Here is a 14989-nt window from a genome sequence, read left to right as displayed (position 1 = left end):
GCAGTCCAAACACTGACCAGGTTCTAAAGATGCCTCCAATGCTCCCTCACTTACTGAGGTAATCGTGTTTGGGAGGATGCAATTGTAAGACATTCCAGATGAAAGAATAATTTAATGGTTTTATGTAATATACAACTTTTCATAAGCTTGAATGATTTGAAATCGAACATGCTTGCAAAAATATTAATCTGTGTGGGCTTAATCTATATTAATCTAATAATATATTACTTTTTCAATAATATTCAGATTTATCGAGGTGCACCTGTAGGTGGACATTCCGGCCGGACCCAACAAATCGATAGCATATAAATAACCGAAACAACTAATCAATTACACACCGAGAACACTAGAGTGCGCATGCGCCCCACCTCCAGCCAGAAGCGACACCTGGCCCCCGTGACGCACATGTTTAAAAAAAAAAAAAAAAACAATCTGCCTTGGTCACAGCGCGAGGCTGGAAGATTATCAGTCCGCGCGCCCAGGTAGAGGGGGAAGCCTGGAGGGAGGAAGCTCACTTTATCTGGATGAAGTGCACTAAAACTGCCGCGAAAGACGCCCACGGCGAGCCTCCTTCTGCTTCTCCCGAGTCGTCTTAGGAGGGAACAGGTTTACCGAGTCAGCGGCATTCTTGGGACCAAGCCCTCTCCACTTTACCAAGAAGACGAGGCTGAGGAAAAAAGTCATGGACAGAGGAAGAAAGATAAAGAGGAAGCCAGCGGCCGCGGGGAAATAAGCTGCACAGAAACGCAGAAGGAGGGAGAAGTGTCGGCAAAGGAAGTGCGAGCAGGATGGGGATGGATTTCAGCACTCTCCGGTCCCTAATCAGCCGATTTGTAAGTTTTTCCTTTGCCTATGGTATTATCTGCAGACCCAGCCGATGCGAAAACAGGGAAACTAAATCTCTCGGCCGGTTTCATATTCAGCAGAAACAGCTACTCGCGGATTAAGTTTCACTCAAGCGCGCGACTGAGAAACACGCTCCTGTGTCAGGATGTTACAATTTCGTTCCCACGGTTAAAATCAAGGAAAAAACAAACAAAACAAAAAAACTCTAGGTTAGATAGAAAGCTTGGGGTGCAGCGACCAACCAGCCAATGATCGGAGGCGCGGGGGCCAGTTCTTCCATTATTGGCCAAATATCACACCCTGAAAAATCTGGTTTTGATTTCTTCTGTTCATTGAACGCATCAATCCCCACCATTTCTGGTCTTATGAACGCAACAGCCACGAGCCCGAGCTCCGATGCGCGTATTTTGAGTTGCATGAAAAACAAAACAGTACATAAATGGGGGGTTTAATGATATTGTAGTGCGTTTAATTTCTGGTCGGTTTTAAACTGCTCTCTCTACTAAAGTGGCAGGAAAAAAGCCAACAGTTGAGAGCTAAATACCCTGAACACATCACTTCCATTGTGAAACATGGAAGTGGCAGCGTCATGCTTCAGGGATGCTTCCTCTATAGTTAAACAATGAGCCGCGCGTGATAAAATATTATCTAATTGAGTTACAGTCAGTACATTGAGGAATTCAAACTGAGCCCAGAAAGTTGCATCAAACTAGCATGTTATAGAATAGTTGGTTTGTTTTAGTAATTTAATTCATATTCAATCAAAAATTCTCTGTTTATGTGCAACAGACAGCAGAGGGGTGTCTTTACTTCTGTGTTTTAGCTCTTGTTCATCATGACCCTTATGTTTTTAATACAATTGGCTGTAATTGTATTGAGCATACGGCTTTATGTTTACGTTTGTACGCAAATCATTTCCTGTTTTGTTGCTGGTTGAAGTAGTGAAAGCTGGCGTCATGTCAACGTCTCACCGGTTATAGTCTAGAGCGCATAGCTGATCATGACGGGACATGCATGTTGTTGGCTGACTAGAGCAGCGAGTATCACCGGCTCCCGCTGCCTGTTAATAGTCGAGCAAGAATTATGTAATCCACTTGTTTTCTTCCTGCCAGTCAAATCGATTGGAAGCGGCAGAGCGGTGCGGGTTACACCAGGTTCCACGGTGACGCGCCTGGACGATAATTCAAGAGAGAGAGCGAGCCCTACTTGAAACGTAGAGCCGGCCGAGGTCTCCTGCCACGGCTTGGCGCTCACCCGAGGCTTAGATAGACGCGGCCTTCCCAACTGTTGCAACTAGCTGATTAAATGAAATCCCTGCTGTGTGCAGGCTGAAACGGAGCCAGGCGCATGCAAAGTGGGAGGGGGGGTTGTGTGACTGATAGGATGTGGGATGCTGATTAGCCCTGCTGCTGTAATTGGTTCAGCCCAAGAGGTATAAGGGCGAAATAAAATAGATTGCATTGTGCAGCAGAAAGAAGAGGGAAAAAAAAAATCCAGAACACATTTCCATTAGGCGGTGCTGGGGGTTTTATGAGTCCGGTCAATACTGGGAACCGCTGACATGATGGAGGGCTCGTCCTCTCACCACTTCTATAAAACGATGCTTTACTTAAAAGCCATAATTTGCTCATTTACTAAACACTAAATGTATGTAATCTAAGGGATTCCCAGCTCTGGGACTTGAGAATGTTTTTTTTTTTTTTTTTAGCGCTGTTGCTGTACAACATGTGTGTCAGCGTCAATGTTTCCAGGTCTGTACAACGTGTTTCTACCTGCTGATCAATTAAAGCTCGCAGTTTAAACTAGGCGTGGCCCACCATGATGTGAATCAGGGTTCCCACCGCATCTGAAAAACTCTGCAGTTTGACTTTTCTTTGCCTCATTGTCACCTAAAGACTTGCGTCCGTCTCCGTCCAGCTACTCGTCCCCCAGTTCACACATCATCCCCCCCCCTCCTGTCACCTGTCAGTCCATCCAGTTATCCGTCTGTCCGTCCAGAGGCCATTCACATATTGACCCTCCGTCCAGTAAAACGGATTAATAAAATTGGGTGAAACCATAATGAGGAGTTTGGATCCGGGGATTCTGAGATAAAAGAATATTTGTTGGGGAATCCTGGGTGTAAAAACGCTTCAGTATCCCAAGCGTTGGCGCAGAAATCCCGAACAAAAACGTCTCAGATGAAGTTCCTTTTCTTTCGAGCACAGGAGTTCCACATTTTCCTGCTAGAACAGTGCAGCACATTGATTATTACAATGTAATAACTTAATAATTTGTGTGAGCTGCATGCAGATTTTACGGCGCTCCCTAAAATCCAACTAATTTTCAGGGCACATTATGAGAAGGACTTTAAACCAGAGGAACATACATACTGGCGTGAACAGTTTTTTGTTGTTTACCCATTCCTCCTTGACTCTTACTCTCTTTTTTAATTGAGCGTTCTCCCAGTTTGAACGTGTGATCCGAACGCTGTCAAGATCAAAACAGTCCGCCTGAGGACGTTTTGAAACCTGTCTTGTGTAACCAAAGCCCGCAGCGACTGACGTTCTCCGGCGATGCAACCTGTCATTTTACGACAACGCGGCAATAAACTGAACCGTGGGAGACGTAGAATTGCAACACCCTGTTGAACTTTCGTTGTTAAAATTTAACCCGCGACACATCTGGTCATCTTCATGCCTGCACAACAAGCGTGGAAGAGAAAAACACACGTTGAGACTGGCACAGAGGATATGAGAAAACAATCTATTTCTATCCACCTATTTCTGCAGCAGTAAAGCGGATGGTAGACATTTTTAATAGAATTAAGAGAATAAGACAAACTACAGATTAGGGTATGGATAATCTGGACACATTCAGTCAATTAGATCCCACTGGTTACCAGTCGCACGGTTCTATAGATCCATGTTAATGTGGCCCTAAAAGCCTCCTGTGATGCTGCCGTCTCCGATTAGTTTAACAGCGGAGGGGGGGAATGTTATGTAAGCCAGTAGCTCACTTTAAAAAGTGTGATGTGGAGAGCTGCACAGTTTCGTGGGCGTCTCTCTCGTGTTCGGGCCGACGGAGAACAAAACGCGTTCACTTCTTTTATTCACCTCGCTAAAACATTGCGCGCGCGTTGTCTCCGGAGAACAAGGACGCAGCAGTTTGAATAATTCACGGGAAAAAGCAGAAGACGTGCATCTTTTTAGACGTTTTACCTACATACGTGTGTTTAATTAGAATAATCGCAAAGTCAACTTGATATACTTCGAGTGTTTATGGCTGGCAGCTGTTGGGAAAGCAAAAAAAAAATGTGTTTTTCAGAAACTAGAATGCTACCAATTAGAGCTCGCTTTCACTTCCAGAGCTAGTTCTCAATCGTGCCAGCTGGTTAAGTGAAAGTTGAAAATGTGGGCGTACCACGATCAGCTATTAGAGCTTGTGGCGGTGGGAGCGGGTGTCAAGTCTTACTGGAAACTAGCAATTAATAAAAATGGGAGTGAGCATTTCCATTAAGCCTGTCAGGAGTGGGAAGCCTGAAGCGCTTTAAGATTTCCTGTTAAACTGCTGCTATCTTTGGGCTTTATCAAAACCAGCTGATGACGTCACGCCCCACATAAAAACTGACTATACCTATACCTGCTTGGACTCTGCGCCTAGCTGCTCTTCCTCCAGGGTCTTGAATGAAATGTAAACATCATTTTCATCTGAAAAGGGAAACCTTGACACCTCTGCCGCTGTATCCTGTGGTGGCGTTTTTAAGTCCTCTACCAGAGAAACATCATTTATTTGCAGTGATAACAAAGGATTTGAAGTGCTTGTACTACTTTTTCTGTCCAACTTTTTCCTTCCACTTAACCTTCCCTTAATATGCACAGATACAGCACAGCCAAATTGACCTTTTCTTACTATAATTGTTGAATTCAGGTGGGAGCTTCTCTATGATATTCTAATTTACTGAGACAGACCTGTTCCTCCTCTTAGTTGTTTCGGCTGTTGCTAGCTAAGTATCAGTTCCTCTAAAAAAAAATGTTGTGACATGCGATTTTTAAGAATGCCACATGTGATGATGTCATCTGATAAAATGTAAAATAGTAAGGGGCGACGCATATTGTGAAACATGCAATGTCAGGCTGATAATCTGTAGGATTTAAAGCCATTTTCCTGATTCTGCTTTGTCCAGCGTCACAATGTCAGGATTATTAATTGGTGAGGTTTAGCATCTCCGTCGCCCTGATGATGCAAATAGGGATATTTTGATGATTGTGATTCTATATATTATCTATATATATAATTAGCTAAATTACAAAGTAAAGAAATGGAATTAATCAGAACCTTAAACCTTCTAAAAATGAATTATAAATGTTGTGTCATTTTCTAAAATTTGAGAATATGCCATACTTCATTAAAGTTTCCTGGCAGACTTTTAAAAGGATTCAAAAAAAAAAAAACCTTGGATTCCCATGTAACTATTTGCTGTTACTTTTACATGAAGGTTAGACATTTCTAATCTACTTTTTAAGAATTTAGTCATTGAAATTTTTCTTTATTAAATATTCCAGTTATGCTTTGATTTCTATAGGATGATTTTATGTCACTCTGTGAATCTGGTTCTGTTTTCACTGGGAAAAACAGGATCAGGTTTCACAGGTGCACCGGCAGTCAAGTTTTTTCTTTCTTGGTCATTTGATTAAAAAATAATGAATAAATTTTTTTTCTCTACAAAAACCAAACATCACAATCAAAGTCACGATTAAGAACTAAACGTTGCTAAATAAAATTCATATGTATGTTACGTGGAAATGCTTTAGTCTTTATTAATAGATTTTAAATAACGAGTTTAATGAAAGTGGGGCGCTCATGAGTAAGGGCTTCTTTTTCTTTATTTCCAATTCAATCTCTGGATGCCAGAATGTATTAATTTATGATATATAAATATATTGATTTACAGCTTGCTAAACATTCAGGGTTTATTTTTTGTACATACAGCATAATGAGGGCTTATTGTCTTTTAATTTTTTTATTTTGGAGTTTGTACTCGACACACACCAATCAAGCCTTTCCAGGTTGATAGTAATTTCTTATTTTCTCTGACGGCTCTCCTGCCAGTTGCTGTTCTCCCCCCCCCCCCCCTTTTTTTTATGGATTATAATGCATTGAAGAAAAACATACAATGTTTTTTTTTTTGGCATGTAAATAAAGGAAAATGAAGAAAATAAAATAAAATGAAGGACTTAAAGGAGCATCTCCATTAATGCACAAGTGCACGGTGTTGGTCGGTGTATTGATAGGACAAAAACAGTTGGAGCTCTTAGTTTTGATGCATTTGAAGAACACAAAAACATTATTTTTTGAATCAGGTTAGTGTCGATCAGGGCAAGATTGGCAGATTTCTCCGATCTATTGATCGGCGCACGTCTCTGGCTGCTTTTTCTCCTTTGATGTGCACGTTTGTTTATATCTTGTTTCCTGTGCAATAAATGCCACAAGCACGGGAGGAAAATGAAAGAAAACCTGATTTACATTTTGGAGGAGAATTAGATTGTGAAATGAGCTTAAAACGAAAACTAGTCGTCAGCAGCCTCAGCTGCAGAATCAAAACTGACACAACACTGGTAACGTTCCCCCGCGTTGATGAACTGAATCTCTCGATCTTCAGCACGAGACTGCGTGGACATGCCTTTTAATACACGCAGAACATCAGAGAAGTTGTGTAAAACAAGGCGCAACACTGCCGATTTGTTTATATTAGGAGCTGCAACGATTTTCTGATTTAATTATGGTGAAAAGTGCTCATTTGTTTCCATCTGTGCTCTCAGCTGCAGTTTTGCCATTAGCTAAATAAGCAAGAATGATGGTCCAGGATGTTGCATGAAGAGATCAATGGCAGGGACTGCGCAGGTTAAGTCAGCCTCAGGCAGAATAACTTGGTACAGTAGATCTAAAAAGTCAGCACACCTTTTTATTGTGACATTAAACCCAGACAATTCATTTTAAAACAAACTAGGAAATACTAAGGCACTAGATTACCATGGAGACAAAACATGTTGCCACAGCGACATTATCGGGTACGAATGCCAGGAATGTGCCTCAAAGTTGATACGACGATAATAAGAAAACCAGTCCGGGGGATGCGTGTGCCTGCAGCAACATTAAAGATGAAGAGCCGTTTTATTTTTATCTGTCTGCACAGCAACGACCCAGAGCATGCAACTCCCCGACAGAAGGGCCTCACCGGAATGAGATTAACGCCGTGGATTGGTCCAGAGCTGAATCCAATCCGAGAAGCTGTGGGGTGATCTGTCCCGCAATCGGACAGATTTGACTCGTTTTGCGAAAGAAGAGCAGCCAAGTGGTGCCACTCCTTTGTCCAGAATGACTGAGCATTAAAAACCAAACCACATTATTTTAGTTTTTCCTCCCCCTTGATAAAATAGGTCAGTTTCCAATTAGTTTTGCTGGTTATTGGTTACATTAAAGTTAAAAAAAACAAAAAAACGACTGAATCGGGTGTTATTTCTTTCCGTCCCAAACAGGCATCAATCAGGTCAATTAAAGCGTCCGTCCAGATAAACCGATGAACCCAAACAGGATTTCTCTTGGTGGCCAGGAAGCGTTTTCCTTCCTGCCTTCAGCCGGTGGATTAAAGGGTTACAGGTCTGCGGCACATCTTCAGCCACTTTAATCCAGTTTCCACTGCTTCTCTTCCATCCACTCTGTTTTGTAATCGTTTGTCCCGCTAGGCAAGGCAAGGCAAGGCAAATTTATTTATATAGCACAATTCAGTACAAGACAATACAAAGTGCTTTACATGATTAAGATATACCAAAATAATAAAATGTAGATAGAAAATAGAATAAAAGCAAGTAGGGATAGAATGTAGTAACAAAAAAGAACATTAAAAACAGTAAAACTGTTTAACTAGAACAGTCAAAGGCAATTTTAAACAGATGTGTTTTTAATCTTGATTTAAAAGAACTCAGGCTTTCCACACTTTTACAGTTTTCTGGAAGTTTGTTCCAGATAAGCGGAGCATAGGAACTAAATGCTGCTTCTCCGTGTTTAGTTCTGGTTCTAGGTATGTGGAGTAGGCTGGAGCCAGAAGACCTGAGTGGTCTGGAGGGTTGATACACTGATAACAAGTCTGTAATGTATGTAGGTGCTAAGCCATTTAGGGATTTATAGACTAACAGAAGTATTTTAAAGTCTATTCTCTGAGATACAGGGAGCCAGTGTAAGGACTTTAGAACTGGGGTTATGTGCTCTACTTTCTTAGTCTTAGTGAGGACGCGGGCAGCTAGCCCCGCTAGCTCACTGAGTCGAGCTAATCGGCACACATGAGGGCCTAACTGAACGCGTTCGGCTGGAGGAACACTAGCTAGATGCCAGTAAAGTAAAGTAGTCGTTACCAGACGCTAGGAGGCACGGAGCTGGAATATGCTGGTATTTAGGTGACGCAGAGGATTCCTTGCCACTGTCTCATTATCAATAATTCATGGGCAGGCCGGTGCCCAGCACACACGGATGTTTGTGCAGCCTGCTGTCAGTGAGTCATGTGTAACAGTGCAGCTCGGCGTAGGATTCAGGAAACGCCAGGGGTTGCTTTGGGAGTGTCCGGCGAAGGACCACGATAGCCGTTGTTGACATTTACCGCTCATGCGCCTCTGTTGTCGTCAATGTGGGAAGCTTGCAGGCTGTATTTGGGTTTGATTGGCCATTAACGAGATCATTGTGGTTGTTGTTGTTGATGGAGAAGATCAAGCCATTAAAAGATTATGCGTTAACCTTGCCAAGAAATCCCAGTTTCTTTCCAGGTTTATCTTACTTTATTGTGTAAATACGACGTATATTTTTAGCACGTTTTTGAGCAGAGGGAAAATTAGTTTGCTCTTACACCCCCCACATGTGCCAAAGAGGATTACGAAACAAGACGGACTTTAAGGTCTTGATAGCTCTGGCAGCGTGGGACGCGCGTTACCCTGACGGACCGCCGTGTATCTGGGAGCTTTTAGAGGGGCTTTTGAAGCGCGCTCATCGTGGATGGCAGCATCAGCAGGTTTCCCTCTCAGCCTCATGCTAATCATTAAACACCTGCTTATCCATTCTGTGTACAATCCACAAAGTGCAGCGGAGTTAGCCTCTTTGACTAAAGGGTTTATGCACTCACTAAGCTGTTTCACTGCCTGACTGGTTGCTGCTCGCCTCCTACACCAGCAAAAACTAGACCTGTTCAGTCTCAGGAATATGTTACCATCTCCAGCATTGGCACCGTGACAAATTATATGAAAAGATATTTATATCTTAATAAAGATGGATTCAGGGCTTTGCTGATGGGTCTATGGAGCTCATTTTCCTCACTTTTCAGTTAATTAGTTTTGCATTATTAAAGAACTTGCAAATATGTGATATCCCGTACATACGTGCGTTTAGGAATTACGTAGTTTCACCTTTTAACAAGAACCTGGAAAATTAGAGATGTTTTATTTTTTTTTTTAAAGAGGAATTACCCTCTGTGTGACATAATGTTTATAACCCAGGGAAATAGGAGGTCCGGCATTACAGATCACAACCTCCTGCACGCGTGGGATGAGCCAATGACTGTAAGCAGTAAGTAATTACAAAACAAGCGCTTTAAGATCTCTTATTTATTTTTATTTAAAAAATTATGTCACACAAACGGTAATTCCTCTTTATTCCGCTGCTCAAAAGGGGAAAGAGGAGAAAACATGGCATTCAAGCGTTCTCTTCACAAGGCAGGAAAACGCTAATCACCTAAACCGTTTCAGATCTACAGTCATAAATAATTACGATTTAAAACAACGAAAATGACTAAAAGTAACAATCTCAAGTAAGGTGGATGATCTGTGATGCTGGGGTTCTGATTTTTTTTTTTTTTTTTTTTTAAATTGCCTTGGGATTACTGTGAGCATGCACATCATCATAAACTCCTCTGTCTGTAAAGAGAAAATTGCTTTTTTTGCAAGATAATGATCCAGTACATCCAGCCACATTAAAAGAGAAACAGTCCACCAGACACTCTATCAACCATCTTTGCTGGCGGAGTCAGTCCAGACGTAAATCCTGTAGGAAAGCTCAAGCCAAGAGAGAACGGGAGAGAACCCAGGACTCTGATTTAGAGGAATCATGCATATAGGAGTGGTCAAAGATCTCCTTTTCCTCTGCTCCATCCTCGTGAGATGTTTTAGAAAATGAATAGTTGTTCCGTGGGCTAAAGTGGATGATGCATTAAGAGCAACAATGAGCATGCATCTGATGATTCTATAATTTTGTTAGTTTTTGTTTACCCACTGATTAAATGTGCTCAAATTAAGGCCTGAGGTCACGCCACTGCAATAAAAAAAAGACTTGGCTTTTATTCTCGTCCTCTATCTCCCGGCTCAAGACGGCGGCGTAACTGCAGGGTCGACTTTATTAAATCAAGACGCCGTCCGGCATCACAGTCGGCAGGGACGAGCCACATTGCTGTGATGGTAACCTGTTAGCTGTAACTGTCTGATCATTGGTGGGTGGGTGGTTGCGTTCCCTGGAGCGTCACTCCAAGGACGCCTCGCAGCAGAGTGGCAGCAGATCCGCCTGGCCAAAGAGGCGCCGTGTGAGACGTAGGGCACTGAGTTACGCAGGCGGCCCATCACCAGGACCCAGAGCAGGCCCCATAGTTGCCTGGCGACCTGAACCCGCCCACACAGGAGGGGCCCAGCGGTTCAAGGCCAGCAGCCACAGGACCACCATCACAGACACCTGTTTCTGACAAGCAGACATTCTCTCCAAAGAGTTTTATTTAACATCAATTATGTTAAACTCTTTTTTTTTTTTGTCTTTCTTTCAGGTCTAAAATATTTGTATTATTTTATTATTGCTACGTCACCAAGGCAAAGAGAGTAGTCTGGACAGGTTCTAGCAAGTGAAACCATCCTTTGTGCCAAATAGTGCGTTCTATGAAGGACTTTGTATGGTATGAGCATTTTAGGATGCGGGATTGTTAAATCAGCTTCTGAAAGCTTTACACAGCATTTGGAGAGCAACTTTGGGGGGTTGACATTCAAGGAAGCTCGCCATTACCAGAGGAAGCTCTGTGTCTGTTTGCTTAATTGGTGACATACAAAAAATTTATTGTGATCGATGCCGTACAAATCTAAAAATATATAGTCAATAAATGATTTATCCCTTTACGGTTCCCTGTTGAAAAGTTAAGATTAAGTCCTAATACCTAGTTGCAACAGTTAAACAGTTCAGCTTGTCGTTTTTTTTTTTTTTTTAACAGTGTAAGTCCCATTAAAGGCTGGTATCAAAGGCCGTAACAGTAACGGTACATCACAGCCCGCCGGACAGCGAGGCAGATGATGGATGGCCCCGGGTTAATGGTGCATAGAGGCCTCTATCTAAAGAGAGAGACCGATAGAGTAGATGGAGAGATGTTTTTGAACCGGGGGTCATCATTATAACGTTGCTGCTGGTGTGCGGTGAAAGTGCTGATGGCTGCAGGTACGCCTTAATGTTCTCTGTCTGAGGGAATGATGGCCGCTCGGCTCGGCCGGAACAGAGCATTCCCAAAGGAGCAGAACCCCCGTCTCCAAATGCTGATGATGCAGCAGACGCTGACCTCCTCCTTTCTAAGGAGCCCCCCTCCCCTTTTTTATCTCCCGTCTTCGATTTGTTTGAACGTGGCATTGTAGGAAATAACCATTGACGTTCTTTTTGTTACAGTCGCCCTGCCGTCTGGCTTGGTTTTCTCACAGAAGCAATGCCTGGAAGCTCAGAGCGAACCTCCAAACTTGTTCCTGTAGATGTGTTCGTTTTCAAGGCAGCAGAACAGAAACCGGCACGCGGATAATTCAGGGCAGCGGAGTGCATGCTGTAAGGAGTAGGAAGCATTGCATTGGACTTTCAGAGTACTCAAGTGGATTCCCCTAAACATTGATTATTCCGTAACATGATCGATGCACTTTGGAAGCCACCATAACACGATCCTCTGTTTGGCTCTCTGTCTGGTAGAAATTACAGTCTGGATTTCGGATTAATTTCATTTTCTCCGACCAAGCTGAAAAAGTTCTTTTTTTTACCTGGACTCTTAAGCAGTAGATGCGCTAAATTAAGTAATAATAATGCACATAAATTGTACCATAACCACGACGATGGGAGCAAATTTTCCCTCGCAGGATGAGAGAATCTGTAGGCGTAAGTGATGGAACCAAACTGGCATAAATATTTATCTTTTTAGTGCTGCATTACGCAAAGGCCCGGATGACAAAGTAAATCGTCGATAGGTGCCACGTGTAGCATTTTAGCATGAATAAATAATCAGCGCATGAATATTTGAGCGTGATTGCCACAAACGGAGGAGGCCACCACTTCTCCTCTGTTCTCTTTTGCTGTGCTCATCCGTCTGGTGCTTAAACTGATTCTCAGCACAAAGGGAGGCAGAAATGGAAATCAATCGCAGTCCTTTTTAGACCTGAGCTTTAATAAAACCCTTTCAGCTCAGTTTCAAACCGTCTGCTTTAATTTATTGAGCTCGGGTTTTTATGCGATGCTTGTTTTAGGAAGCTAAACTCCTGCTGCTGTAACTTTTCTGTCGTGCTTTAACTTGTGTTATTGATTGGTGTCCGGTAAACGGAAACAGCATCTTGCAGTCAGAAGACCGGACCGCTTCCATAGTTTTAACATCCAAGCAATGCTGCGCTCTTCTTCCGCGTATCCTTGTTATATTTGCTTTTTTGTGTTGGTTTACAGATGTGTAAGTTTATGCTCTCCTGCTGCGTTTTTTGATACCATGCCTGGTCATTTTATCCAAACTAAGATTTTTTTCCCATTTATATCTGTAAACTTCAGGGTTAACTAGCATTCTAAAGGCAAGGTAGGTTTATTTATTTAGCGCTTTTCAGTTTGATGATGATTTAAAGGGCTGTACATGCACAAAAAACATTAGAGGGAAATATGACAGTAAAAGAAAAACATTACATTAACAAAGGATTAAGCTAAGTACATCCTTGACTAGACTTCTTTCATACGTTAACACATTTATAGAAAGCATAAATATCACAGTACATGCTTTGTTTTTATCCCCTTGAGCTTTCAAAATCAGTGTATGTAAAATGATGGACGGATGGTGGATTTGGAAATGCTGGCAGTCTTTTAGAAATAAAAAAAAAATGAGTTAAGGGTCTTCAAATCCCCAAAAGAAGACAGAGACGGCACTCTTGTAATGCTAGCTCCACTCAGGGTGCTAATGGTTAGTTTAAGATGCCATAGATGTTATTAAATATCAACTCTTTAATCATTTTATTTGTTTTTGAAAAGAATAAAACTGTGTGACGTGTCTTCTGCTCCTGATCGAAGCAATAAACAACCACTGATGGTTGGAAGGCTAGAAAACGCGTGTTTTGAACGTTGTTTTTATGCGTTCTCATTTATCAGTCATTCAAGAGAAAGCAGATTAGTCAGAAATCAGTATCTTAGCAGGAAAAGCATTACAAAGACATCAGAAATGGGGCTACACGATCGTGATTGATGGAGCAGTGACTGATTAGTGGGGCTGTCTGCTTTCAGCCCTTTAACAGACATGTCGCTTGTAATTTTCCATCTGTAGTTTTAAAACGGTGTTTCGTTTATCAGGGTGTGAGGTGAACATCCTTTAGTTTCCGCGACACGACTGTCTGTGCTTTGTGCAACTGGAACCATTTTTGAACAAATAAATTTGTCTTTCTTAGAAGTAAGAACAAAAAACATAGCAGACTTATTTCAGCCAGCTGACTTGCAATGTGCAGCTCCTTTACTCGGATTCAGAGAGAACTTTGGTCACACCTGCATTTTCTCTGTCTTATAATTAAGAGGGCTTTAAAAGGGCTGATATAATGGAAATTAGTTAGTTATAAATCTGTGTTAAATTCAGACTTGAGTGCAGAAATACAAACAGTAAAACTAAATACAAATTACAGAGATGCACCCTTTATTTGAGATGAGTGTAATCCTGATTGTTAGCGACAGTACTGCTACATGTTTGCACTAATCTACCGTAAGCTGTAGCTTTCAGGAATCCCCATAGTGGTTGCTCCATGTCAGGTGACCCATCCCATGAGATCCACATTATGCTATTAAGTTCCCCCTCAACCCGTTACCCTGTGTTTTTCCTCTTTCCCACAGGGATTTGATTCTCACAGCTTAGCAGTTTAAGAACTCTCATTAGGAGTTCCCAAAATGTATGTTCATATGTTATGTTGCTCAAAAAGAGTGCAATCATTTACATTAATCTGTTAAAGGGGTGGAAAAGAGTTAACTATATGGCAGGAGGAGTAAAAAAAAAGAAATATTTAGGAACAATACCTGTGTCTGTCTTTCTCAGCGACATGAAAGGGCAGCAGGATTCATAGGGACTCGTGATGATGTAGCACCAGCAACACAACAGAAAGCAGTGTGTGTGTGTGTGTGGGGGGGAAGAAGCGGACCCGATCAGAACCTAACCAAAGAGAACTGAATTTAACACAGATTTCCCTGAACATCTAAAAACAATTGGTTGCAACAATTGTTTTTGGAGTTTCAGGAAATAAATGACATAGAAAGAGCTCGGCTTAACTCCTTTCTAATGAGCTGTGCTCTATTAGGTTTAGCTCTATGCTAAAACCGATCAACACAAGAACCAGATGAAAGACGCATTAAGTTGCGTTCCAGCTTGATTATTACCAAATTGAAAATCAGATTCTTAAAATGTTAGACCCCTTTTATACAAATGTGCAAAGACTAAAATTAGTGGTTGATTGCTAAAAGTTATATTTATCTAAATGGTGTGTTGCAAGAGTGCATCTCAGATACTTTAACTACATTTAAATGTCCTTTGCTGGCTGTAGATCTGGTCGAATGTTGGTTAAATTGAATGACATGGTTGGTTTAAAACTTTGAATATGACAATGGTTAAATTTGGTTATTTTTGGTGGTAGAAGGCTAAAAGCTGGCATAATCTTCCTATCGTGGCTTTATTGTTCGTTTGTTTGGACTGTAGGAATCTGAGGAACAGCATTTTAAAACCTGTTTGAAACTGAAAGCTCGAAATGAAAACAGAAAAGGGGAATCTCCAGAAAGGTTTGGCTCCAGTTCGTGGGCCGTTGATTCTCCAGTGATCATTTTTAATGCCCGGACCTCTGAGAAC

The 14989-nt window shown here is 41.8% G+C and overlaps 1 protein-coding gene across 8 annotated transcripts in view; it reads left to right on the top strand.

The window, feature by feature from the left end:
- Positions 1 to 420: 420 nt before the first annotated feature.
- The window catches only part of atp11a (ATPase phospholipid transporting 11A), a 62906-nt gene continuing 48337 nt past the window's right edge, over positions 421 to 14989 (top strand). For all 8 annotated transcript variants that reach the window (XM_012857213.3, XM_012857211.3, XM_012857212.3 and 5 more), the window contains exon 1: positions 421 to 833. In XM_012857213.3, coding sequence (XP_012712667.1) covers positions 789 to 833 — 45 coding nt within the window. In that variant the 5' untranslated portion in view covers positions 421 to 788. The remainder of the gene's footprint in view (positions 834 to 14989) is intronic.

The sequence above is a fragment of the Fundulus heteroclitus genome, chromosome 24, assembly GCF_011125445.2.
Source record: "Fundulus heteroclitus isolate FHET01 chromosome 24, MU-UCD_Fhet_4.1, whole genome shotgun sequence".
Taxonomy (NCBI): Eukaryota; Metazoa; Chordata; class Actinopteri; order Cyprinodontiformes; family Fundulidae; genus Fundulus; species Fundulus heteroclitus.
This window is presented reverse-complemented; position numbering and strand designations above follow the sequence as displayed.